This window comes from Lissotriton vulgaris, chromosome 5, assembly GCF_964263255.1.
Source record: "Lissotriton vulgaris chromosome 5, aLisVul1.2, whole genome shotgun sequence".
In the NCBI taxonomy this organism is placed as follows: domain Eukaryota; kingdom Metazoa; phylum Chordata; class Amphibia; order Caudata; family Salamandridae; genus Lissotriton; species Lissotriton vulgaris.
The window spans coordinates 1,924,112,928-1,924,140,208 of record NC_141693.1 but is presented as its reverse complement, the minus strand read 5'-3'; the positions used below and the strand labels follow the sequence as shown (position 1 = coordinate 1,924,140,208).

Here is a 27,281-nt window from a genome sequence, read left to right as displayed (position 1 = left end):
ATTTTCCCATGGGACACACAACCTGGTTTCTTTATTCGCACCCAACAACCAACTTTCACATTCACCACATTTTCTCTTGCGCCCCAGTATATGTCCATGATTTTTCACTCCACGTTAATTACCCTTCCTAACCTAAGAGTCAACATTGACATGCCCCATCCATTCTCTATTCAATTTTGACCCTAGAATCCATCCTTTAAGTAAGACAAAAGGAGAGGCACCAGTTGTCTCATTGGGTGTAGACTGAGTACTCCATAAAACATTTCTTTCATGGCATATTTCCGCTTATTTACCATAGCTAATTGCATTTGATCCATGATTGTGCGATTAAACAGCTTCACTAATCAATTGCTTCTGGGATCATGCAAAATAGGATGGCTGTGAAGAATGCGATAGTAGCTCAGAAATTCCTTCATTTCTTCTGAAACCAATCGGGTCCTTTATATGTGACTAACTCCATGGGATAACCTTCCCTACTAAAAACATTTTTCAAAACTTCAATGATAGTGCAGGTATCGTTGTTATTTACAAATGCAACTTCAGGCTACTTGGATACGTAATCCGTAATAACCACAGCATATTTCAGACTCGCTCCAGGAATTTGAAAAGGACCAGTTATGTGCAAACACGATTTTGACCACAGAGACATGCTCATCTCTATAGGAACCGCAGAAGATGGCTTAGTAGAACGACTCTCGTCGCTCACAACACAACTCTTGAAATCACACACAAAATTATCCACAGTCTTCTCAATCCCTGGCAACCAAAAATCTTTTCTAATCCTAGTTTTCATCCCATGTACACCTAAATGCCCCTAATGGGCCATCTCAAGTACTCTTTCTCAAACTGACTGGTAATAACTGCTCAACTCTACTTACAAACCCTTCATTACTTGTTAGCTATGATGCCACATGCATGTAAGAAACATACTCCATTCCCAAACCCTTACTGGTAGGTCAACCCCACTTAATTCAGTTTTTCACCCAAGACAAAACCGTATCTTGCTCAAAAGCATCTCTACATTCTCGTTTTGAATTTGCCCAGCTGGTTAACACCTGCATCACATCTGTAATCCATAACACAACGTCATCACTGGTAACTTCTTCTCAAGTATCCAGTGGCAATTTGGACAACACATCCGCAACAACAATTTTCCTACCAGGAACCTACTATATTTGTTAAAAATGTACTTGTAACCAGTACTACTATTTTGCAATCCTGGGTGTGGCCACCAATGGTTTATGGTCCATATGCAGAATGGTAGGATTGCCCCACACGTAACTTCTAAAGACCTGAGTACCCCACCATTAAGCACAAGGTGGGTCTGTGTAATTAATCATAAGGCAGGAGGCCTGGGGGGTGGGCAACCTGGCAACTGGACCGTCAGCATAGTTTACAGATGGCTGCCAAGAAGGCGAGACACTAGAGTATAGAGAAGACGGCTGAAGGGTTCCGGACACTAAGGAGTAGAGTGAGGAAGACTCCGTACCCAAGAGGGCGAGACACTAGAGGAGAAGAGCATAGAAAACTTGATTCAGGACTGGAAGGTTCAGGCAATGAGGACCCCAATAATATGAATTATTAGTCTTCTCTCTCAACTTCTTTTCTAATTAAGTGTGCCCCCAAAATATGAAACTTATTCATTTTCTCTCAACCTTTTTTCTAGTACAGTGCGCCCCTGTGATATGAAGTTCATTATTCATCTTCTCTCAGCCTCTTTCTGATAGTTATCCCTGTAATATGAAGTTGATTATTTTTCTTGCCAACGGAAACAATTGACACCTAGAGTAGTTTTGGATCTAGTTTTGCTCTCCAAGCACGCAGGGTCTCCCATGCAGTAAGATCCACATGAATCAACAAAAAATCTCTTAACAGTTCGCAGAACCCTTCGTTCGCAATCAACCGCCAATTTCTGCGTTCCTAGATTCAAACTGGCTAGAATGGGTGGCAGATCCTTTGCCCATCTAGGACTATCCCTCTGGAACGCACTCCCTCTCTATATTCGAAAGGAGGAAAACCATGCTAGGTTCAGAAAGCACGTCAAGACCTGGTTATTCGAATAATATCCTGATTAACCAGTAATCCCCTGCCATCTTTATGCTTGGTCTCGGCGCTGGGAAACCCTTCTTGGGTAGCTGTCGCGCCTTATAAGTTAAAAATAATAAAAATAAAATAAAAACAGTTACTCTCTGATGCTGGTCATATAGACTTCCAGTTTTACTTTGGATCAGCTAATGCCCTCCTACCACCCCCCCCCCCCCCTCCCCACACCACCAACATAAGGAAGTTTTATCATGCTCAATGCTTTCTCCTTGAATATAGAAACTGGCTTAGAAGGCAGCATTATTTTACTTTCAGATGAATTAAGACTGTGAAAGTTTATTTTAATATAAGTATGCCTAAAGACCCCAGCAGACCCAAAGGTATCCAGGATACAAAGGATGACATCTTTTGCTTAAGACTGGCAGCAGAATGTAACTAGTGCAGGTTTTAGTGGGATGCAGGGTGGAATCGGACTTGGGGCCCCTCGCTGTCCATCTGCTTGTCTGCCAACTGTATGTATATTTCCCTTGACATCTGCCTGTCTGGTAATGGCTCCCATTTGTTCCTGTGTCTTCTAGGATCCTGCGGTTTATGCTCCTGCACATTAAGTACCTCTACGGCATCAAGATCGAGGTTCGAGGCTGGGAGAACTTCAACATCAAGGAGCAGTATGTGGTGGTGTCCAACCATCAGAGCTCCCTGGACCTGCTTGGTAGGTATTCGCTGCCCTTGGCTGGAAGGAATATTGAATACCAGCCTCAGTGTGCCGTACATGCCCTGTGTACCCCTCCCCAGACCTCACATACCCACTACCACTCATTCCCTGCAGCTGCAAAGTATCCCAACTGCTCCTACAGTTCACCTGCTCAGCAAACTCTCAAGCTACAGATACTGATCTGCTCTGCATGAACCCCACCTGCACCGGAGGCTTTACCCTACATAGGTCTATCTACTTTACTGACCAGTACAAACCCAGGCTGCAACAAGACCCATTCCAGTCCAAAGACCTACCTTCTGCAAGGCACCCAGGCTGTACCCACAGATCAATCTCTTGGTACGAAATGCGCTTGCACCCAGAGACTCTACCACCCATAGGTCTAGATGCTCTACCATCCGTTACTGTACTCACCAGTACGGACCCAGGCTGCGCTGCGCTAACCTGACTGCACCTGAAGGCTCAATAACCCATAGGTCTAGCTACTGTACAGCTATTGTACTGACCAGTATGAACCTAGGCTGCACCGGGGCCCATTCCAGTCAAGAGACTTTACTTCTGCGAGGCACTCTGGCTGTGCCTTTCTCACTTGCTCATTAGACAGTTCGATGATTGCATTTACCAGACCACTTTAGTATGTAGCCTTGTAGCAACTACTGCCTGGCCTACTTTGTGGGTCCCACGGCAGTGTCCAGAGACATTACCACCTGCAGATCTACCAACATGCACCAACCTACACAGTGTGTAGCCTGTGTGTAACCATGGGCCAACCTGCTTGCTAGGTACCCTAACTGCACCCACAGTACTCCCTGTTGGGTTGGTGCCTTGCTGCACCCTTACAACCTACCTGCTCACAACATACTGGCTTCTACCCACATACCTAGATGGTCAATGGGTGCTCATTAGGTGGCCTAGCCATTCCTAGAAACTTGCTCTGTAGGTTCTGTGGCTGCACTCATGGACCCACCAGGTACATTTGTGCCGTAGTTGGCCCCACGAACCCTCCAGCTTGGTACAGCCCACACACGCCCCTGTTCATTAAGTGTCCTTGTTAGACCTGGCACCTTGGCGTGAGTTTCCCTTCCACTTTTTGCTGGTGTGCCTCCGATGTTTTGCTGGTTTTCCGCGACTCAGGGCACTGCGCCACGGCCAACCCATGCCGCAGTGCAAGTGCTCCCTACTGTAAATTGTACATGTGATTGATGTCCATGATTGGTTCATTGGATTTACTGTTAGTCCCTAGTAAAGGGCACCAGGAGTGCCAGGGCTAGTGAATGCCAATACTGCTAGTGGGCCTGCAGCGCTGGTTGCGCCACCCACAGAAGCAGCCGTAAGATGTGTCTAGGGTCTGCCATTGCAGAACCTGCGTGCAGTCTCGTACTGTCATGCTGGCTGGGCAAGTGCACCCACTTGCCAGCCCCTGAACCTTCCCTTGACTTCATATTAGTCACCCCTATGGTAGGCCTGAGGGCAGGGTGCATTGTAAGTGTAAGGTAGGACAAGCCCTGATGTGTGTGGCATGTCCTAGTAGTGAATTACAACTAAATTCGTATTTCACCATTGTAAGGCTACCTGCTTCCTTTAGGCCAGAATGGGCTGCTGGAATTATTACACTCTATAATCCCAGCAGGCTCAGGGAGCATGGTAGAGAGTCATGTTTAGTATGCCTGAACTCAGAATAATAAAATATTTCTTTTAGTAAAGTTTATTTTAATATCTTGTGTTTGCAAATGCTACTTTTAGAAAGTTAGCATTTGCTTGCCTAACCATTTCAGCCCGCCTCTGCTGGTATGTGTATCTGGCTGTCTGGGATGTGTGAGTGACAGGGCTGGGGGATGACAGGTGGTGAATGCGCAGATGACACCTTAGTGGGAGGTAGGAGTGGCTCTTGACTCGAAATCTAGCTGTGCATGCCACCACAATGCTGGCTCCACCCTCCTGGGGAGCGACTGATGACTCAGCCGGCACCTGGCCCAGGAAGGGCGAAGCCCCATCAACAAGGTACTTCTGGCTGCCCCCGTCCACACAATGCTGGCTCCACCTCCTGTGGAGCGTCTGATGTGCCTGCCCCTCACACTGAAAGCAGAAGCCGGATTGCACCCAACAAGGTACTCAAGGACTGAAAGTGGCTACGCAAAGACCCCCCTGGCCTGTAAGAACAAAAGAAATGCAGTATAAAAGAAGGAGCCTTGCTCCTTGTAAATTAGAGCCTGTTTGTTCTACAGAAGGAGCTCTGCCCGACGAGAAGGACCTGGAAGGACAAGGAGGAGTGCTGTCTCTTGCCTGTGTCTGGTGCCTTGCTGCAGAAGGAGAGGAAAAGAAAAGACTACAAGAGGACTTTTGCTTTGTAAAACTTTGTGCCAAACTTTGCTGAGAGATCTCCAAGGGCTTGCTTGTGAACTTGCCCCCTGACCAGCGCCCCAGGACCAGTGGGCGCTACCCCCTGACAGAGGAACCACTGCGAGACGCTGTCTCCCCTCTGCAAGCCTCTCCAGGAAAAGGGGAGCGCGCTGTGACCATCGCGCTCTTCAGCAACGCTCTGGGAGCTGCCCTCCCTCTAAACAAAGTGACTGCCGCCTGCTTGGCCCAGAAGCATCGTAAAGATCAGCCCAGCTGATCCGAGCACAGTGACTGACCCGAGCTGCAGCTCGCAACGTGAAGAGGTGGCGCCCGGTGCCTGCTGGCCCCCCTTCGTGTCTTGCACCCCTGAACGCGCCGCCGCTGTCCGAGAAACAGCTGTTGCGTGGGGTGCCTGAACGTCGCCTGGATTGATAGAGGCCTGCGCCGTGGAGCGCTGTCCGCTAAGTGCGCCCTCCTGATCAGGACACCCGGAGGCGCTGGCCCCGTGCAACCCGGTCCGCAAAGCAACGTCAACCCACGAGCCAGAGCCGAGCTGCTGCTCGCTCCAAGCACCGGACGGAAGGCGACGCGGACTGCCGCATTGACCTGCGCCCCACCAACTCTCCCGCAAGGTACTGTTTCCTTCCCGCTGCCTCGCCCAGCCCTCGGAGCTGCGTGCGGAGCGCTCCCAGGGCCCCCGCTCTCTCTCCCTCGTCAACCGCGCCCCGCCGCCCAGAGAGATCAGCGGACCGCTGGAGGAATCCTGGTAGACCGCCAGGACCGAGAAAAGTATCGTAAGGAACCCAGAATCCCCATGCGGGGGATTCACGCTGAACAAGAACTGTTCTGAATCACTAACTGATTATTGCTAAAGATAAGAACTGTGGCAACTTAATTGAAAGTACACTGGAACCGTTTTCGCATTGAATCAAGACTGTATTTTCAAGCCTGCTTGAAATTTATATAAAGATATATATTTTTACGAATACAGTTTGGTGTCCTTGTGTGGTGGGTTGGTTGTGATGGTGTGATATTGCAAATGTTTAACCCTATGTGCCCCAAAGATTAGCCTAAGACTGCTTAAGCCACACTACCTAGAGGGTAAGCAGAGGTTGTCTGGAATGTAACCCTCAGCCCTGACGAGGAAGAGAGAGTCCCTGCTTGTCGCTAGTGCTACACTGCGCCAACTAGAGACTCCCCCTTCCTACATTGGACGCAGCGGTGAGGATTTACGAATTTACATTTGCAGTGTTTATACCTGAGCTTCTGACCATTGCACAGTGATTACGGTACAGTAACTTGGCCACAGGCTTGTTTTTAATTTTGCCAAGAGAAGATCCCTGGTGTAGAAACCATGCCGGGCACGAAGAGCCTGGATGGAGCGGAGTCCACGACCTCTGAGATGTTGGAGGTGGAATGGGATGCAGCAAAGCTGGATAATTACACCAGAAATGAACTGAAGTTTTTTTGCAAAAAGCTCAAGGTTCCACACGCCGGGTGTAGGAACAAACCAGAACTCTACAAAGCCCTGAAAGCCTGGATAGAGTCCAGAAAGGCCCCTGAGGAGCAAGATGCACCTGAGGATCAGAATGCAACTGAGGAGCAGAATGCACCTGTGGATCTGGTGGATCTCGAAAAACCAGACAGCATGCATAGCTTTGGTAGAGGCCTGTCGCCAGAGGAGCTGGCAGACAGGAAGGAAACCAGGAATCACGAAAGAAAGCTGGCAGAATTAAAAATCCAACTGGAACTGGAGACCAAAAGAATGGCTCTGGAAGAGCGAAAGCACCAAATGGATTACGAATTGAAAATGAGGGAGATGAGTCTAAAAGAGTGGAGCTTGGATAATCCTCCCTCTGGTGGCAGCACAGCGCCGGTGCAGGTACAGTCAAGAGTGCACATCCCCAAAGATGTAGTTAAAGAGTTCTTTAAGGGGGATGACATAGGACAGTGGTTTAGGGCATACGAGGTAGCCATGTCCTCCCACCGGGTCCCTGACAAGGATTGGGGAGCAGGGTTGTGGGGAAGGTTCCTTAGCGAAGGGCGGGACACCCTGCTAGATTTGCCCATTGAAAACCAGAGATCCTATTCCCACATGAAAGAAGCTTTAATGAACAGGTACGGGCTTACCCCTGAAATGTATAGACAGAAGTTTAGGGGGTGTACTAAGCGGCCTGGGAATACGTATGTCGAGTATGTGACTTATTTTTGCAGAGCACTGGATGGTTGGGTGAAGGGTAGCAAAGTGAATGATTTTCAAGGTCTCTTTGATTTAATTGCATGGGAGCACTTGTCTGATCAGTGTTTTCCTGAGCTACGCCAGCACCTGATAGATAGCAAGCTGTCCAACCCGAGGAAGCTTGCTGAGGAGGCGGACCGCCGGCTCAGCACAGGGGTCCACAAGGGTCCAGTGGGAGACTCCGCCAAGGGTGGGCAGGGTCCCCAGCAGAAGAGTGGGGGGGACAAGGGAAAACAGAAAGGGTTCCAAAAAGGCCCCCAAAGTAATCCCCAAGGGGACCAGCAGAAAGGTTCTCAGCCTCCCCCACCCCCAAAGCAGAATGGGGCCCCGACAGGTAGACCTGTTCCAAAGGAGCCCTTCAATTGTTTCAAATGTGGTGAGCCGGGGCACATATCCAGTGACCCCAAGTGTCGCCTGTTTGGAAAACCCGCACCCACTGGTGCTCTGCCCCGTCAAGTGACTAGTGTTCACTTAGGAGAAGAAGTGATGGTCCCGGGGGGTGGAGATCCCGTTCAGATGACCCTGGTCTCACTAGGAGACAGTGAGATGGTCCCGACAAACTACCTGCCCTCTAACACTAAGAAATATGGGCAGGTGGTGATCATCAATGGTAGGGAAGCTGAGGCTCTTAGAGACACAGGAGCCAGTGTGACTGCAGTGAGGCAGCACCTGGTGTCTCAAGAGCAGGTTGTACCCCATGCCTACTGTAGGGTTATCAATGCTGATAATTCAGAGAGTCAGTGTCCGATGGCTCAAGTTCCCTTCGAGTGGGGGGGGGGGGGGGGGTCTCTGGTACTCTGCAGGTCTGTGTGAGGAAAACCATGCCTGTTGACTGTTTGCTAGGGAATGACTTGGAGCACTCCCCTTGGGAAAAGGTGGAGAAGACGACTCACCTGAGGATGGTGGGTCTACCTGACTGGGCGTGCGTGACCACCCGGTCGATGGCAGCCAGTAGGGGTGATCAAGAGGTCCTGGGGCCTGAAGGAGAGGCCCAGGAACCGGCTTTAGGGAGAAGGCGCAGGGGGCGCGGGAAACCGGCCCCTGAAGTTCCCACGGTCCAGGAGGAAGCAGACCTTGAGGGGGATGCCCTGGAGCCTACAGGGGAACAGATTGCTGAACTGGGGGACCTGCCTGAGCTGACCCATTGGCAGCAAGAAGGAGGACCCTCCAGGGAGGAATTCTGCAGGGAGCAGAAAGAATGCCCTTCTCTAGTGGGTATGCGGCAGCAGGCTGCAGACCAGGCCAATGGTGGTCAGGCCAAAACACATTATGTGTACTGGGAGAACGACCTCCTGTATTCAGAGCCTAAGGCTGCTGAACCTGGGTCAGCCCGTGTGCTGGTGGTACCCCAGAAGTTCAGAGCCTTCCTACTGGGGCTGGCTCACGATGTGCCTTTAGCAGGACATTTGGGGATGGACAAGACCTATGACAGGCTTGTCACCCACTTTTACTGGCCCCAAATGCACAAGAGCTCAGACGCTCATTGTAGGACCTGTCCGACTTGCCAGGCAAGTGGGAAGAGCGGAGGGAAGAACAAGGCTCCCCTCCAACCCTTCCCTGTGGTCGGTACGCCATTCCAGCGAGTGGGTATTGACATTGTTGGGCCTCTGGACCCCAAGACAGCCATGGGCAACAGGTTCATCCTGGTCTTGGTGGATCATGCCACCCGGTACCCTGAAGCCATCCCTCTGAGGACAGTGACGGCCCACGTGGTGGGACGTGCACTGATGGGAATTTTCTCACGAGTAGGATTCCCTCTAGAGGTGGTGAGCGACAGGGGGACCAACTTCATATCCAAGTATATGAAGTCCCTTTGGCAAGAGTGTGGTGTAACCTACAAGTTCACCACGCCTTACCATCCCCAAGGAAACGGGTTGGTTGAGAGGTTCAACCGAACCCTGAAAGGCATGATCATGGGCCTGGAAGGTCCAATGAGGCGTAAGTGGGACGTCCTCTTACCATGCCTGCTCTTTGCGTATCGCGAGGTACCACAGAAGTCCCTAGGGTTCAGCCCCTTTGAACTACTGTACGGTCACCCCGTGAGAGGACCACTGAGTTTGGTAAAGGAAGGCTGGAAGCAATCTCCCAGGAAACCTCCCCAGAATGTATATAGCTACATGCTGGCCTTCAGAAACCAAACCAGGCGCTTCAGACAACTTGCCGAGGCAAATCTGGAAGCCAGCCAGGAGGAGATGAAGCTGTGGTACGACCAGAATGCCACTCTGGTCGAGCTTCAGCCTGGACAAGAGGTGTATGTCCTGGCCCCAGTGGAACCCTGTGCCCTTCAGGATAAGTGGACAGGTCCATTTGAGGTTGTGGAGCGCAAGAGCCCAGTGACATACTTGGTGGACATGAAAACGCCCAGGAACCCTTTGAGGGTCCTACATGTCAACCGCCTCAAGCCCCACTTAAGAAGGTCCGAAGTGGGCATGTTGTTGGCAACTGATGATGGAATGGAGGAGGAGTCGGAGCCTCTTCCTGACCTCTTAGTGGCCTGTGAGAAAGACTGGTCGGTGGATGGAGTTAACCTCTCACCCACCCTGACCCCCGAACAACAGGAAGACTGCTGCCAGTTGCTGGGGCAGTTTCCATATCTGTTCTCCCTGGTTCCTAGTGTCACAGATTGGTGCGTCCATGATGTGGACACAGGAGACAGCTTACCTGTGAAGCATAAGGCTTACAGAGTGACTGACAGGGTCCGGGCCTGCATCAAGGAGGAGGTCTCCAAGATGCTTGCCCTGGGGGTGGTTGAGTCTTCCAGCAGTCCTTGGTCCAGCCCCGTGGTCTTGGTCCCGAAGGCTGCTGCGCCGGGAGCCACACCCGAACTCCGGTTCTGTGTGGACTACAGAGGACTCAATTCAGTCACCAAGACTGACGCGCACCCCATCCCCAGAGCTGATGAGCTCATTGATCGGCTAGGGGCTGCCAAGTTCCTCAGCACGTTTGATTTAACGTCTGGGTACTGGCAGATCGCCTTGACCGATGGGGCAAAGGAGAGGTCAGCATTCTCTACACCAGATGGGCATATCCAGTTCCGGGTTATGCCATTTGGAATGAATGAAGAATGCCCCTGCCACCTTTCAGAGATTGGTCAACCAGGTGTTGGCTGGGCTGGATGAGTTCAGTGCCGCCTACCTGGATGTCATATTTACAAAAAGGGGTGGTGAGGGACAGAGTCTCTGAATTAAACAGAAAGCTCTCACCCAGTCAAAAGATCAGGGCTAGATCCAACACCGTTTTTTAGCTCACTGCACCATCCCAGTTTCAGAACCTGGCTGTATGCAAATTAGTCTGTTCCTGTCCCAGTGCACGATGGGAACAGGACAAACCAAACTACAGAAGCCAATTCTTACACTGGGAAGGAAACAAGCTCCCGGGGACCGGTTTCTGGCATTACAGCCGTCTTCGGCCCGGTTTGCTTGAATCCTGATGGTGCAATGAGCAAGGGTCTCACATCTGAGAATACCCTTCCACGCTTAGGGTGGACAAAAATATTTACAAAGCAAGCCGGGCCGAAGAAGGCTGAAATGCCAGAAACCGGTCCCCGGTAGCTTGTCTCCTTTCTGGTGAAGAATTGGCTTGGTAGTTTAGTCTGCCCTGTTCCCATGATGCACTGGGCCAGGGACAGACTGATTTGCATATAGCCAGGTTCTGAGCTGGGATGGGGCAGTGAGATAAATAACGGTGATGGATCAAGCCCTGATCTTTGGACTGGGTAAGAGTGGTCTGTTTAACTCAGACACTCTGTTCATCACCCCCCCCCCCTTTTTGTAAATCGCCTACCTGGATGACATCGCGGTGTTCAGTGGCACCTGGCCAGAACACCTGCGACACCTCTGGGAAGTGTTGATGGCCCTGCGCAGAGCAGGCCTCACAATCAAGGCAAGCAAGTGCCAGATTGGGCAGGGTTCAGTGGTATACTTGGGACACCAAGTGGGGAGTGGCAAGGTGGCACCCTTGCAACCCAAAATTGAGACCATCCTGGCTTGGGAACCTCCGAAGACCCAGACTGCAGTGAGAGCCTTCCTGGGGCTCACTGGGTATTACAGGAGGTTTGTCAAGGGCTATGGCATGATTGTGACCCCCTTGACAGAGCTGACTTCGAAGAAGCAGCCCAGGAATGTGATTTGGACTGACACCTGTCAGAAGGCTTTTGACACCCTGAAGACTGCCATGTGCACAGCGCCCGTGCTCCTGGCTCCTGATTTCTCCAAGGAATTCATAGTGCAAACAGACGCTTCAGAGCATGGTGTAGGGGCTGTTCTTTCACAGATGACTGAGGAGGGCTTTGACCAACCCGTAGCCTTCATCAGTAGGAGGTTACTTCCACGGGAAAGTAGGTGGAGTGCAATAGAGCGAGAAGCATTTGCTGTGGTCTGGGCGCTGAAGAAGCGAAGACCCTACTTGTTTGGGTCTCACGTCCGAGTTCAGACGGACCACAGGCCCCTCAGATGGTTGATGCAAATGAGGGGTGAGAACCCGAAACTGTTGAGGTGGTCCATTTCTCTACAGAGTATGGACTTTACGGTGGAACACCGCCCTGGCACAGATCACGCCAATGCTGATGGTCTGTCCGGATTTTTCCGCCTTAGTGATGTGGAACTCCCTGGGGAAGGGTAGTTTCCCCCACATTTCAGCTGGAGGGGACACGTGTTAGACCTGGCACCTTGGCGTGAGTTTCCCTTCCACTTTTTGCTGGTGTGCCTCCGATGTTTTGCTGGTTTTCCGCGACTCAGGGCACTGCGCCACGGCCAACCCGTGCCGCAGTGCAAGTGCTCCCTACTGTAAATTGTACATGTGATTGATGTCCATGATTGGTTCATTGGATTTACTGTTAGTCTCTAGTAAAGGGCACCAGGAGTGCCAGGGCTTGTGAATGCCAATACTGCTAGTGGGCCTGCAGCGCTGGTTGCGCCACCCACAGAAGCAGCCTTAAGATGTGTCTAGGGTCTGCCATTGCAGAACCTGCGTGCAGTCTCGTACTGTCATGCTGGCTGGGCAAGTGCACCCACTTGCCAGCCCCTGAACCTTCCCTTGACTTCATATTAGTCACCCCTATGGTAGGCCTGAGGGCAGGGTGCATTGTAAGTGTGAGGTAGGACAAGCCCTGATGTGTGTGGCATGTCCTAGTAGTGAATTACAACTAAATTCGTATTTCACCATTGTAAGGCTACCTGCTTCCTTTAGGCCAGAATGGGCTGCTGGAATTATTACACTCTATAATCCCAGCAGGCTCAGGGAGCATGGTAGAGTCATGTTTAGTATGCCTGAACTCAGAATAATAAAATATTTATTTTAGTAAAGTTTATTTTAATATCCTGTGTTTGCAAATGCAACTTTTAGAAAGTTAGCATTTGCTTGCCTAACCATTTCAGCCCGCCTCTGCTGGTATGTGTATCTGACTGTCTGGGATGTGTGAGTGACAGGGCTGGGGGATGACAGGTGGTGAATGCGCAGATGACACCTTAGTAAGAGGTAGGAGTGGCTCTTGACTCGAAATCTAGCTGTGCTCTGGCACCACAATGCTGGCTCCACCCTCCTGGGGAGCGACTGATGACTCAGCCGGCACCTGGCCCAGGAAGGGCGAAGCCCAATCTACAAGGTACTTCTGGCTGCCCCCGTCCACACAATGCTGGCTCCACCTCCTGTGGAGCGTCTGATGTGCCTGCCCCTCACACTGAAAGCAGAAGCCGGATTGCACCCAACAAGGTACTCAAGGACTGAAAGTGGCTACGCAAAGGCCCCCCTGGCCTGTAAGAACAAAAGAAATGCAGTATAAAAGAAAGAGCCTTGCTCCTTGTAAATTAGATCCTGTTTGTGCTACAGAAGGAACTCTGCCCGACGAGAAGGACCTGGAAGGACAAGGAGGAGTGCTGTCTCTTGCCTGTGTCTGGTGCCTTGCTGCAGAAGGAGAGGAAAAGAAAAGACTACAAGAGGACTTTTGCTTTGTAAAACTTTGTGCCAAACTTTGCTGAGAGATCTCCTAGGGCTTGCTTGTGAACTTGCCCCCTGACCAGCGCCCCAGGACCAGTGGGCGCTACCCCCTGACAGAGGAACCACTGCGAGACGCTGTCTCCCCTCTGCAAGCCTCTCCAGGAAAAGCGGAGCGCGCTGTGACCATCGCGCTCTTCAGCAACGCTCTGGGAGCTGCCCTCCCTCTAAACAAAGTGACCGCCGCCTGCTTGGCCCAGAAGCATCGTAAAGATCAGCCCAGCTGATCCGAGCACAGTGACTGACCCGAGCTGCAGCTCGCAACGTGAAGAGAGGTGGCGCCCGGTGCCTGCTGGCCCTCCTTCGTGTCTTGCACCCCTGAACGCGCCGCCGCTGTCCGAGAAACAGCTGTTGCGTGGGGTGCCTGAACGTCGCCTGGATTGATAGAGGCCTGCGCCGAGGAGCGCTGTCCCCTAAGTGCGCCCTCCTGATCAGGACACCCAGAGGCGCTGGCCCCGTGCAACCCGGCCCACAAAGCAACGTCAACCCATGAGCCAGAGCCGAGCTGCTGCTCGCTCCAAGCACCGGACGGAAGACAACGCGACGCGGACTGCCGCATTGACCTGCGCCCCACCAACTCTCCCGCAAGGTACTGTTTCCTTCCCGCTGCCTTGCCCAGCCCTCGGAGCTGCGTGCGGAGCGCTCCCAGGGCCCCCGCTCTCTCTCCCTCGTCAACCGCGCCACGCCGCGCAGAGAGATCAGCGGACCGCTGGAGGAATCCTGGTAGACCGCCAGGACCGAGAAAAGTACCGTAAGGAGCCCAGAATCCCCATGCGGGGGATTCACGCTGAACTAGAACTGTTCCGAATCACTAACTGATTATTGCTAAAGATAAGAACTGTGGCAACTTAATTGAAAGTACACTGGAACCGTTTTCGCATTGAATCAAGACTGTATTTTCAAGCCTGCTTGAAATTTATATAAAGATATATATTTTTACGAATACAGTTTGGTGTCCTTGTGTGGTGGGTTGGTTGTGATGGTGTGACATTGCAAATGTTTAACCCTATGTGCCCCAAAGATTAGCCTAAGACTGCTTAAGCCACACTACCTAGAGGGTAAGCAGAGGTTGTCTGGAAGGTAACCCTCAGCCCTGACGAGGAAGAGAGAGTCCCTGCTTGTCGCTAGTGCTACACTACGCCAATTAGAGACTCCCCCCTTCCTACAGTCCTGCTACATTTATGGGTCCCCCTTCTTCGTAAGTGCTGTGGCAGTGCTCTTCGTATAACCTGCTCTATATGAACCATTGCTGCACATACAGACCAACCTGCTCTGTAGGTTCTGTGTCTTCTATCCACTGACATAACATGGTCCGTATTACCCTGATCGGTCCACAGTCCCGCCATATCTCTAGGTACCACAGCTTCATTCGTAGACCGAGCTCCTCGTATGTTGGAGACTAACTATATATATATATATATATATTACCTACTGGCGTTCGCCAGTAGGTATATATAGTTAGGATAAATTCCCTATGGGACTTTTGAAAATTCTATGTCTAATAACTTTGGCGTTTGTGGATGGAATCGGCTGAAATTTTCAGGAAAATGGCACATTTTGTTTCTGAGCAGCTCCTGAAAATTTGGTGGGGTTTCGTCAAGGGGGGGCTGAGAAAAAAGGGGGGTCCCAAAACGCGTTTTTAACATTGAGTTTTCCATAGGGCGGTTGGACTCACTTTTAGCTCGAACGGCTGAATGGATTTGCACGAAACTTGGCAAAATTGTAGGGACTGTTAGCCCGATGTGCCTTTGCTAGGTCTCAATATATGTGCTCCAGTAGTTTTTGAGAAATTAACGTTTAAATCAAGATATATATCTGTAACAGCGCTCTGGGCAGCGATCCGGTCCGCTTACTTTTCGCTTATCGGAACTTTGCGCGCAGAAAGCTGATTGGCTCTCCGGTGTCTGTCAACATTCTAAACAGTCCGGAGCGGCCGCCATCTTGTCTCTCGGTAGGATCGAGAGAGAAGAAGAGGTGAAAAACGAAGGGTGAATTTAATGAAAGGGGGCAAGGTATCCCCCTCTTGACCCCCTAGGAATGTTGTTGGGGTTATTAAAGGGACCCGTGGGGAAAAGAAAAAAAAAATGATTTTTCACGGTAGAAGCGCTTCACGGGCCGCGAACTGGGCCGCAAACTGGTAGCGAAACGGGAATTCGCCATTTTGTGCTTCGTAAATTAAATTACTAGTTATAAGTGGGTACGGGAGACGTATCCTAATCCCCTATGTTTCCTGAGGGTGGGTGAGGAGGCTGATATATGTTGATACATCTCTTCCAGCGGCTGTGCGTGAGCTTTTTTTTTTTTTTTGCTGCGTGACAGTCCGGAGCGGCCGCCATCTTGTCTCTCGGTAGGATCGAGAGAGAAGAAAAGGTGAAAAACTAAGGGGGAATTTAATGAAAGGGGGCAAGGTATCCCCCTCTTGACCCCCTAGGAATGTTGTTGGGGTTATTAAAGGGTCCCGTGGGGAAAATAAAAAAAAAATGATTTTTCACGGTAGAAGCGCTTCACGGGCCGCGAACTGGGCCGCAAACTGGTAGCGAAACGGGAATTCGCCATTTTGTGCTTCGTTAATTAAAGTACTAGGTATAAGGGGGTGCGGGAGACATATCCTAATCCCCTATGTTTCCTGAGGGTGGCTGAGGAGGCTGATATATGTTGATATATCTCTTCCAGCGGCTGCGCCATCTTGCCTTTTTTCGAATGCCACAATTTTGTCGTGCACGGTAGCCATTTTAGATGCCAGGCTGGTCCCAGGCTATCACCTACCCCTGCGGATGTAGTTTATGGCCCCAGCTGTAGAGAATTCAGACATGCCAATCCTCCTGATTCAGGCGTGTGAGTACTGATTTCAGTGCTAGTCTCCCGCCTCCCGATTTCTGCAAGCAAAAACCCGGGGGCATATTACTAACAACTAGCGATAATTTTTGTCTATAACTTGTTTAGAGACAAAAATTATCGCCGCACATCGGCGATTTTTATCGCAGATAAACCTTGCTATTATCGCAGAAAAGTCAGCGATATTCATGTATTATCGACCTAATGCTCTTAGCCATGTTATCCACCTCCCATTGGATAACATGGCTAAAACCTGCTCAGGGCAGGTGTTAGCTTTTGGAGATATTCGCGCTTAGTGCGAATATCTCCAAAAGTTGGTAATAGAAGGTAGCGATGTTAGGGACTGTTTCCAGTCGCTAACATCTTGGCACGCCACTTTGCATGTCATTAGTGATAAGTATCACTGACATGCAAAGCCGGGCCCAAGATGGTCGCTATCTCCTTTTAGGTGTCACTAACTGGTGTTAGCGACAGCTTGATAATAGGGAAATAATTTTATCTCCGCTTTCATGGTTTTTAAAGCCAAAAAAGCGGAGATAAACCCCCTTGCTAATATGCCCCACGATTCCTTGGGGGTTTCAGCTGATAGGGCTTGGTATTGTGTTACATGGTAATTTTTCCATGAAACGTCAGAGGGTCGATGTAGGGGTTCTAGAAGAGGTGATAAACCATTTAAGCCTCATGAACAAGCGCATGGTCTTTTAAAGATTTCTGAAGTACTCGGGGCGGCGGTGTGTGTGTGCCCTCTTTCAGGAGCGGGCGGGGGGGCACTGCCAGCAACTTGCCAGGTCAGGTAGTGTTCAACACGTGCATCACCCTTTCTCTGCTTGCTATTGCGCTCCATGCTTCGGAAAGGTAAGAAAAAGAACGTGCATTTGAGTTTGAAATGTCCGATCCTGCAGCAGCACACTTCCAAAGCCCACACATGACAATAACCCGATTCAAGGCCCCATTCACCCGTTTTTCAAAAAATAGATAACACTCCAACAAAGTAAGGTTATAAAACTTTATTAACTTTTAACGATAATGAACAGAACAAAAACTAAAAACATTTAAACATTTATTAACACAAAAAGCAACAATGGTTAGAAGCTGTCTTTTGTGCGAATAGTCCCAAGGCAGCACAACGTGCAGAGTTCTGGACGGCACCCAGGTGATGTCGCCTGGGTGCCGCACTGGTTTAGGGATCCTACAATGCTGCTCCGAAAATTGGCGTGGGGCGTCCCGGGTGGGGCGGGGGGAGGCCTCGTCAGTAGCGGTCTGTTGTGCGAATAGTCCCAAGGCAGCACAACGTGCAGAGTTCTGGACGGCACCCAGGTGATGTCGCCTGGGTGCCGCACTGGTTTAGGGATCCTACAATGCAGCACAGAAAAACAGCGTGGGGCGTCCCGGGTGGTGCGGGGGGAGGCCTCGTCAGTAGCGGTCTGTGTCCAGTGTCACATGGCTGACACAACATGTACGACAGGCACCCAGGTGATGTCCAGTAAACTGCCGCACTGGTTTTGGTATCCTACAATGCTGCTCCAAAAATTGGCGTGCGGCGGCCCGGGGGGGGGGGGGGAGGCGGCGTGAAGGGCTTCCCCAGGTGGCGGCCATTCAGCTGTTTACCGCCCGCTCTTGCGACTACAGCGTCTCGCTCACCATGTAGTTGAGTTGTTCCCACTCTTGCGGTGCAGCGATAGGCGGCTGCCACATGACTCTTAAAATGGCGGACGGCTCTTCGGTTTTGGGCCTGGTCCACTGAAATGGCCCTGGGACACCTTGGAAGTCGGATGCTTGCCTGCTAGGGCTTGGGCTCCATTCTCGAAAAGCGTCCCCTCAGCCGTGAAGATTGTATAAAAGTCTTGGGGGCTCCCAACTCCCGCAGGCTTTCGGTGGGGAGCGGCTGCCATGATTGCTCGCGGAATGACCACGACGGAGCCACGAGATGGTGGTGCTCTCATGCTGACGCCAGCTTCAGTCTGAATGATCCAGAAACAAGGTGGGGCTTTCATCGTTTGGGAAAAAAAAATGTTCTAAACCAATGAAAAGTGTTATTTTTAGGTCATATGACCAAGCCTTCCATCTTTAGGAAACCAAAAGTAAAATGAACCAATGAAAAGTTTTATAAACAAGTCACATGACCTGTTATGCGACATAGGGCTACAAAAAGCGTAGAAAATCCGTTGGCACGTGAGGCGGCGTCAGTAGCGGACCGATGTGCGAATAGGCCGAAGGCAGCACAACGCGCCGAGATCCGGATGGCACCGAGGTGGTGTCCAGCAAATTGCCGCACTGGTGTGGCCATCCTACAATGCTGCGCCGAAAGACGGCGTGTCCAGCTGAATTGCGGTCACTGTTGCGGTACAGTGACTCGAACGCGCCGAGATCCGGATGGCGCCGAGGTGGTGTCCAGCAAATTGCCGTACTGGTGTGGCCATCCTACAATGCTGCGCCGAAAGACGGCGTGTTCAGCTGAGTTCCGGTCACTCTTCCGGCACAGTGACTCGAACGCGCTGAGATCCGGATGGCACCGAGGTGGTGTCCAGCAAGTGGCTGCACTGGTGTGGCCATCCTACAATGCTGCGCCGGAAGTCGGCGTGGGGTGCCCCGTTGGCTTATGAGGTGATGTCAGTAGTGGACTGATGTGTGAATAGGTCGGAACCAGCACAAGGCGCAAAGATCCGAATGGCAAGTCCTGGATGTTGAGTGCCTCAGTTGAGAGTTCTGAGCAGTGCTTGTAAGACTGTCTGAAGCTTATTTGCACCTGCTGCAGCTTCACTAGGTCCGGCGGAACTTTTTTCCTTTTCCTTTCTGCTTCTTTTCCTACAATGCGTTTCATCTGAAGACACGACCAGGTCCCTGAATGTGTGCAGGGGGACGCTATTGATTGAATGAAAATGGCGGCTTGACACAAAGCTGACTCAAGCGTTACTGTTGGTGCTATACAGACAAAAATTGGTTTTCAGTTTGTACATTCTTCAGGTTTTTTTTTCCATCCAAGTCTGATTGAGAGTTTGTAGAAAAATGGCTTCAGATTTTCCACATACTACTCTTCAACATTCTTCCTAAATGTAACAATGTGAAACTCACTAGGAGAACGGCTGTTTCTGTTTCCTTTCAAAATGCTGCCACCAATATTTTCTGAATGGAAGACATCATCTTGTAACATAAAGGGCCGAAAGGGGTTCTGGTCTGGCCGATGGTTGGTGGAGACATTTTGACTATATCTTGGACCTGCCCGGCCTCGCCCAAAATGGCGCCGGTATAAATGGGACTCGTAACTCTTTGCCCGCAAATGTATATCTAGAAAATGTTATTGTAAGTGGCCCTGTCGTATTTTAATTACAAAATGTACGTCCACCGATACCGCAACTGTTAGACACCTTTGTTCTTGTCACCTAATGGCCCGCTCGTTACGTTCTTCTACAGTGTAAATGTCTCCTCATCATATACGATTTGAGTTTGCTCCGTGGCCGGCCCACGTGGTTATAGGCCCGTATTTGTATACTGACATTTTCACAATAAAGGTTTTTAAAACAAAACACGGTAGTAGTATTTTCATTTGTAAAGTTTTTACTTTTAGTGACTGTTTTCGAATCAGTAAAAGGCAAGTGAAATAAAGCAGTCCAATTACATGACGGATAAAAGGTATAATATGTAGGAACGCAGTAAAGATAAATGGTCAAGGGCAGTTGTGTTTTTCATGTCTGCAACATAAAGTGATCGATAAGAATCTGATAATCAGGCGCATCGGCGACTAAGACAGCAGGCCGAATCTCTTTTACTCAACGGCTCCGTCATGGAAGGAAGAAACGCCCTTTTTCTCGAAAAAGGAATATATTTTACTTGCCAGACAGTTGTAAATTTTCCGGGAAAGTACATTAGCCTGGAATATTATAACATATGTTTGAAAAAAAAATATTGTTCGAAAATAATAAAAAGCGTAATTTTTAGGTCATATGACCAAGCTTTTCATCATTAAATTAACAAAAGTAAAATGAACCAATGAAAAGTTTTATTAACAAGTCACATGACCTGTTATGCTTACGTTACGCGCTGCGCGCCGCACCTCGGATCACTTCCGGGTGCGCTAACGCGGCGTGTCATAAAACGCATTACGCGACAACGTAGGTCAAGAATATAGTCTAAATGTCTCCACCAACCAGCGTTCAGAACACAACCCCTTTCAGCAGTCCAAAAAGTTCTGTTAAATGACAACAGAGGGGACAGGCAACAAGAACCATCAGTCAAAGAGGGGAGGGCAAGTTCTTCTCTTCCGGGTCATGTTGGGGCGCTACCGGAACTGATCGAATTGGTAGTCTACAGTGTTTCTGGATGTTTCAGACTAAAGCTGGCGTCAGCATGAGACCACTACCATCTCGTAGCTCCGTCGTGGCCATTCCACGAGCAATCATGGCAGCCGCTCCCCACCAGAAGCCTGCGGGAGTCGGAGGCCCCCATGACTTTTGTAGAATCTTCACGGCTGAGGGGACGCTTTTCGAGAATGGGATCCAAGCCCTAGCAGACAAGCGTCCGAGTTCCAAGGTGTCCCAGGGCCATTTTAGTGGACCAGGCCCAAAACCGAAGAGCCGGCCGCCATTTTGAGAGTCCTGTGGCAGCCGCCTATCGCTGCACCGCTAGAGCGGGCGCATCTCAACTACATGGTGAGCGAGACGCTGTAGTCGCAAGAGCGGGCGGAAAACAGCTGAATGGCGGAAGAGGTACAGTGTAGCAAAAGCGGGCGGAATGGCAACTAAAACGATAAAGGGGCGCCTCACTACAGCTTGTCTTCAGGTCAAACGGATTGTGGGACAAGGTCCAGAATTGAAGAGTCATCAAAAGGCAAAAAGTACCGCCGGACCCCGGGAGCCGGCCGCCTATGTCGGGGGCGATCTCAGGCTACACCAGTGCTATAAGACTTGGGGAGGGTGTCGGAGCCAAGCGTCTTCTCCGAGTCCATGGCCATCACAGCGCCCCTCAGGGGCCTCCGTCAAGCTGTTTAGGAAGGTAACATATCATATTGTTTTCTAATGCAGTCAGGTCCACAAACGACACTCACTTACTTTGAGAATAGTGAAGCTGCAGTAGGAGGAAATAAGCTTCAGACAGTGTTACAAGCGCTGCTCAGAACTCTTAACTATGGCACCCAACATCCAGAACTTATGCTATTTGAGAATGGTAGTGACATCGAAGCATCTCGGGGACCAAAACCATTAACGTACTTTCACGTATGAAAATCTTACTTGGGGAGGGGGCAGGAGCGAAGCGCCCCCTCCCAGTCAGCGCCACCACACCGTATGTTGAAAATCTGAAGCCATCGTTCTACAAAGTCAACCAAACTTGGATTGAAAAATCTAGAAAAATGTACAAACTGAAAACCAGTTTTGGTCTGCATAGCATCAGTAACAACGCTTGAGTCAGCTTTGTGTCAAGCCGCCATTTTGATTCAACAAAGCACAGGCATTGAAAAAGGCTGAAATTCAGAACTCTAAACTATGGCACCCAACATCCAGGAGCTTGCTATCCGGATCTTGGAGCCTTGTGCTGTTTTCGATCTATTCACACATCGGTCCACTACTGACATCATCTTATAAACCAACGTTATGTAAATAGTTTTTTAATAAAATGTTTTACCCTATTTCTTTGCTGGTGTGTTGTCTATATTTTTAATATTTGCATAGGGTTTGTCATTATTTTGTGCGGGATGGGTGATGGAGCCGAGCTGTCTTGCAGCCCTCATGGTGTGGAGCTCAGTTCATCTCACTATTTTCGTATTTCTCAAGAAGGGTTGTTCCTAATATTTCTATTTTAGCGAGGTCAAAAAGAGATCCAATTAGTGGCCTACTGATTTTGCTCGATTACTTTTATTTTTTTACACGATTTTTCACTATCTGCAAAGACTAAACAGAGTATTGCGACTTTGTGCTTGTTTGTAAATAGAGAATGATCCAAAGAGAACCAATTCTAAAACAGTAAATGCTTGGACAACAATCAATCAAATGGAGAGACAAGGAGGTACGACGGATTACAACGGGGGTAAAGGCCTGCGTTAACTACCCTTCTGTATCTGCAAAGAGAGAGTACTAACAAAGGCAAAAGAGGGGAGGGGGGGGGCAGCGTTCAAAGCACATCAGCGTGCATAAATACGAAAATGTTTTTATCTATCACGTACTTGACATTTTAAAGCTTTTCATATTTGCTATTAAAAAACCAATGAAATTCAGAGAAAAAACCATAGGTTATAGTGGATATATAGTTAGGAATTTGCATTTACAAAACCTTGAAAATTCAATGAAAAAACCATAGGTTATAGGCCATATATAGTTAGGAATTAGCATTTACAAAACCTTATTTTACTCGCATAAAACCATTGAAATTCCATATATAGTTAGCTAACTATAAGCGCTAACTATATATCGCGCACCCGCAATCCACTGCTGATGATGTCACATATTACATCATTCATGACATGGTCAGTGACATCACTGATGACATCACTGATGACATCTCAAATGACATCACTGATGACAACTCAAATGATATCAATGATGACATCTCAAATGACATCACTGATGACAACTCAAATGACATCACTGATGACATCTCATTTGTCATCACTGATCACATCACTCATGTGATAATACAATGAACCTCTTCAGACTCTAATATAACCTTACATACACTCAGTATAAACAGACACTCACAGACTGTCACTCATCCATGGACTTACTCACACACCTAGTCAGTCATGCAAAGAATCAATCACACCTCCATTTCCTCAACTATACAGTTATACACATCTTACTTATTCAAACATATAATAACACATATTTACTCTCTTATATAATCCCTGATACAAGCTCACAGTGATCGATACAGCCACTCACACATTCACTGGCTCTTATGTTCAGTTATTTATATATCTCAACTCTCACATGTATTGTGTTTTACATACGTACTTACTTGCACATGTAGCAATGAGAAATCCATTCACTCACCAACACACCCATGCACAGTCAACCGCTCATATAGCTGTTTCCACATGCACTCTTGAACTCATACTCCTAGTGAATCAACTGCTTACACATCTATGCACAGAGTCACGCACCTCCCAGCCACCCACACACACACTCAGCCTCCCATTCAAATATTTGGGCAACCAATCAATAACCCATATGGCTACTCTTATAGCTACTGATCAACACAAGCAGCAGTTTACACAACAACAAACATACTGATGCACGAATTAAGACAGTTTAGTCACTAACCCATGCACTCAGTGAGACACATTTAATCACTCACTCATACAGTCAGTCATGCACCTACTAAATTCTTCATCCAGACACTTATACATCCACTCATTCTTCAATATGTGAAACATATTTTAACTTTACAGAAACATACAGTCACTGGATGTTGTAATCAGTGATGTCATCAGTGATGTCACTGACCATGTCATGAATGATGTAATATGTGACATCATCAGCAGTGGATTGCGGGTGCGCGATATATAGTTAGCGCTTATAGTTAGCTAACTATATATGGAATTTCAATGGTTTTATGCGAGTAAAATAAGGTTTTGTAAATGCTAATTCCTAACTATATATGGCCTATAACCTATGGTTTTTTCATTGAATATATATATATATATATATATATATATATATATATATATATTAGTGTTTTATCCACAGACCCAGTTCTTTGGGGTGTGCCCTAGCTTCTATCCACATACTTTTATGCTTAGCAGATACTGCGCTGCAGCCGCAGAGCCACCTGCTTAGTTGGTCCAGTTGGCCACAGACCTCAGTTGATTTGCAGGCATTTCCCCATCAACAAATGACATGTAGGCCTATCGAGAGCTAGTTTGCACCTTTGGAATATTTATGAATCAAGACCTTTATTGTGCTGAAAAATGGGATAAACATGTTCTTCGCAGACTAAATTTATTCCAATGAGTTTGTGCTGCCTATAAAGCTATGTTAAGATTTCTTTAAAAGGTATTTAATGTATTTGGACGGTGCAAGTGGGATATTGGCCCCATTTTCATACACTTACGTGCTGCATTTGTTTAGGAAGGTGTGTTTTATCCATATCCGAGTTTATTACAAATCATGTTTACCTCAGCTTCCCTTACAGGCACTAGTCACAGTATTACTGGGGCGATCGTGTGGCACAAAGTCCAATGCAATCATTTGATTAATCTTTTGTCCACAACACACAGTTTTACGATGCAGAATACTCCAGAACTAAAAGTGGTAAAGGGATAGGATCCTAAGGAAGGAGCTGATAGCCGTAGTCATATCCCTAATGTGCTACTCCAGTTGGTGTACTACACCAGGATTGCTGTCTGAACCTTTGAAATACATGTGAGGTTTTATTGAGAACTTCCAGAATTAAGCGAAGTTGTGACTTCAAGAAGCACAACCAAGGAGAAAGTCCCCAAACAAGAAGAGAAATAAAACTGAACTTTGAGCTCCTCAAGCAGGTGATGACTGATCAGATGTTTAGCATTAAAAGTTAAAGATGGTGTCCTGTGTTTTAACTAGGCCTGGGCGGTGAACTTCGCTCTGTTCATGGAGTTTGCAGCGTTTTCTGCACGCGGAGCTCGCAGAGTGCAGAAAACTCCGCTTAGCGATGTGCAGCGGTGTATTTTCTCCACTCGCAATCGTGAACGGAAAGTTTGCGATTGCGAAGGCTAAGTTTTTGAGCTGCCGCTCCGGTTGAATTCCTACCGGTGCGGCAGGAATACCAGCACAAGCTGCAGTTCACACTGAACTCCGCTACTCGTGGAACTTTGCGGAGTTTTTTTGATAACTTTGCGGAGTTCCGCTTATTAAAACTTCACAAACTACTCCCAGGCCTGGTTTTAACCGAGGATGATAGTTTTGAATTTTTGTGAAACTTAGGTTCCATTGATGTAAGAAGGTGATAGTCCATAGCTTACAGTGGTATCCTAGGCTTTATGGCAGGAGCAGATCAACACATGAAGGGCCTCAAGAAGGCTGGTGATCCGAATGAGGACCAATAGATCCCTCATACCCAAATGTGTTGGTATTTACTGCTGCTTACCAGCTTGCTTTGCACTATATAATCGGCTGGTTAGGAGGTCCTCTATACCATCTTGTGCCTTTAGTTTTCAATTACATTTGATTTCACAGATTTACAATTTCTGATGGATACTGTTCCTCACCTTAGAATGTCCGCTAAGCTGGATCAGGAGAATTTTGTTTCAGTACTCCTGGGTGCCGAAGCGGCTACATGCTGAATCCATACTTCACGAGTAGCCGTGCTCGATTTATGGGAGTGGTTGTTGGTGGGACCCACAGCAATTATTTTTGGGGATCAACATTTGTTTTTCCTCATCAAACTGTAACCCAAAGCAAGAGATAGAAAAACACAAAACAGGCAAGGAAGGAAGAAGAGAAACATAGAAAAACAGTAATGAAGAAAGAAATCTGGAATGAAAACTAACCTGAAAAAGTAAGATAAAACGTCAGTGAGTGTGAAGGGTGAAGAAAGTGGCATGAGGTGAAATCAAGACTCCAAAGCCTTGATTTTTGGCATTCTCAATTTTCATGGTGCTGGCCACAGGTTTTTGAGAAAAACTTTGAGCGAAGCACTTATTCTTTTAGAAATTCACCACCACCCTGAAGTGATGGAGTAGACCCGTATATTAGCTCACCTATTCGCACTGATGTCAGTTCCTTTCTTTTTCTGCAACTCGCGACACGAATTCGGAGCTCCACTCTCACTGATGACTGCGTTAAACTGTATGCTCAGCAATGCTGTCCCCACTGAAAACAATGGGATACAAGCCTTGCCTATAGGAAGTAGATTATTATGTATTTATTGTTAGTCATGGTCCTGCTCAAGGTGTGCCATGGGTGCCCGGGCTGTGGACACAACTTAAAGGTGTGTGATAAATGTGCCTTAATGTACCTGAAGGCGATTTGAGAATGAGAGGCGAAGTCACTGAATGCAAGAAAAAGTTGCATTCTTCATACCGGTCCTATTCCTGCTCCAAGTCACAGGCCCAGACCAGGCTACAGTGGCATTCTTGCGACAGTTTCATTTAAAATTCAAAATCGTCATGCAAGTCTTGTGGCATTGAGTCCAAGTCCTGCTTTGCTTGCACTGACTCCAAAAATTATGAGCGCTTCGAGATTAAACTTTCTCTCCCTCAAGGTCACGGATTAGATTCCTCAGTTGGTCCTGAGGTGCTCAGACTTCCCCAGACTATTGTCGACAATGCAACAGATGGAGGCTTTCAAGGAGGCCATGCTGCGCATGTTTAGTGTTCTTGCTGCGCCCTCTGGTAGAACTGGCCCCACAAACCCGCATGGGGTCCTAGCTGGGTTACAGCTGGTGGATCTTTCCCGGTTGGTCTGTACCTGTAAAACCCATTGCCCATATAGACTTTCATTCCAGCACCAAGATCCACTCCAGTCCCTATCCCTCAGACACTGATACAGTCTAGACTGGCTGCGGTTCATGATAGTATTGACTCCTATTTTAGACTCCAAGCCAATGTCCCGCTGCAAAATTACAAAAGCCCAACCAGTTGTCTCCAATCCAGTGCTCCCTTATATTCCAGCTGAACTGCACCGGCCCACCATCATCGCACTAGTCACCTCCCGGCTCGACAACTGCAATGCCTTGTACCCTAATATCAGCATCGCCTCCCTGAACAGGCTTCGGTTGTGTGGAATGCGGCAGCCAGGCTGATCCTTAATATCCCTAAGAATCAGTCAGAGAGAGGGAGGGGCTCCGCACTCTGCATTGGCTCCCTATTAGGAAGCGCATCTCTTTTAAAGTCCTGCACAGCAAAGGCCAGCAGGAGCTGAGAACCATGTTTCAACGGTACATTCCTGGGAGGCTGATCTCTCCAAAATTCTGCAAGGTCAGATGGGGCGGATGCTCCTCTGTGGCGGCTGCAAAACCTTGGAATACCCTGCCCTCCTCTCTCTTCTTCAGAATCTTTCCCAATGTTCAGAAAGCTGCTGAAGACATGACTTTTCTCAACATAGTCGCCAGCTTTGTGCTTTCCTTATAATATGGAATATTCGGAGGGATTGAGCATATGTACATAATGCCAGTGTTGTAAATAACACTATTTGAATCGTTATCACTTAT

At 48.6% G+C, this 27,281-nt stretch overlaps 1 protein-coding gene across 2 annotated transcripts in view; it reads left to right on the top strand.

The window, feature by feature from the left end:
• The window catches only part of AGPAT1 (1-acylglycerol-3-phosphate O-acyltransferase 1), a 249,357-nt gene that overhangs the window by 168,717 nt on the left and 53,359 nt on the right, over nt 1–27,281 (top strand). For both annotated transcript variants that reach the window (XM_086924516.1, XM_086924515.1), the window contains exon 3: nt 2,622–2,755. In XM_086924516.1, the coding sequence (XP_086780642.1) occupies nt 2,622–2,755 (134 nt within the window). The remainder of the gene's footprint in view (nt 1–2,621; nt 2,756–27,281) is intronic.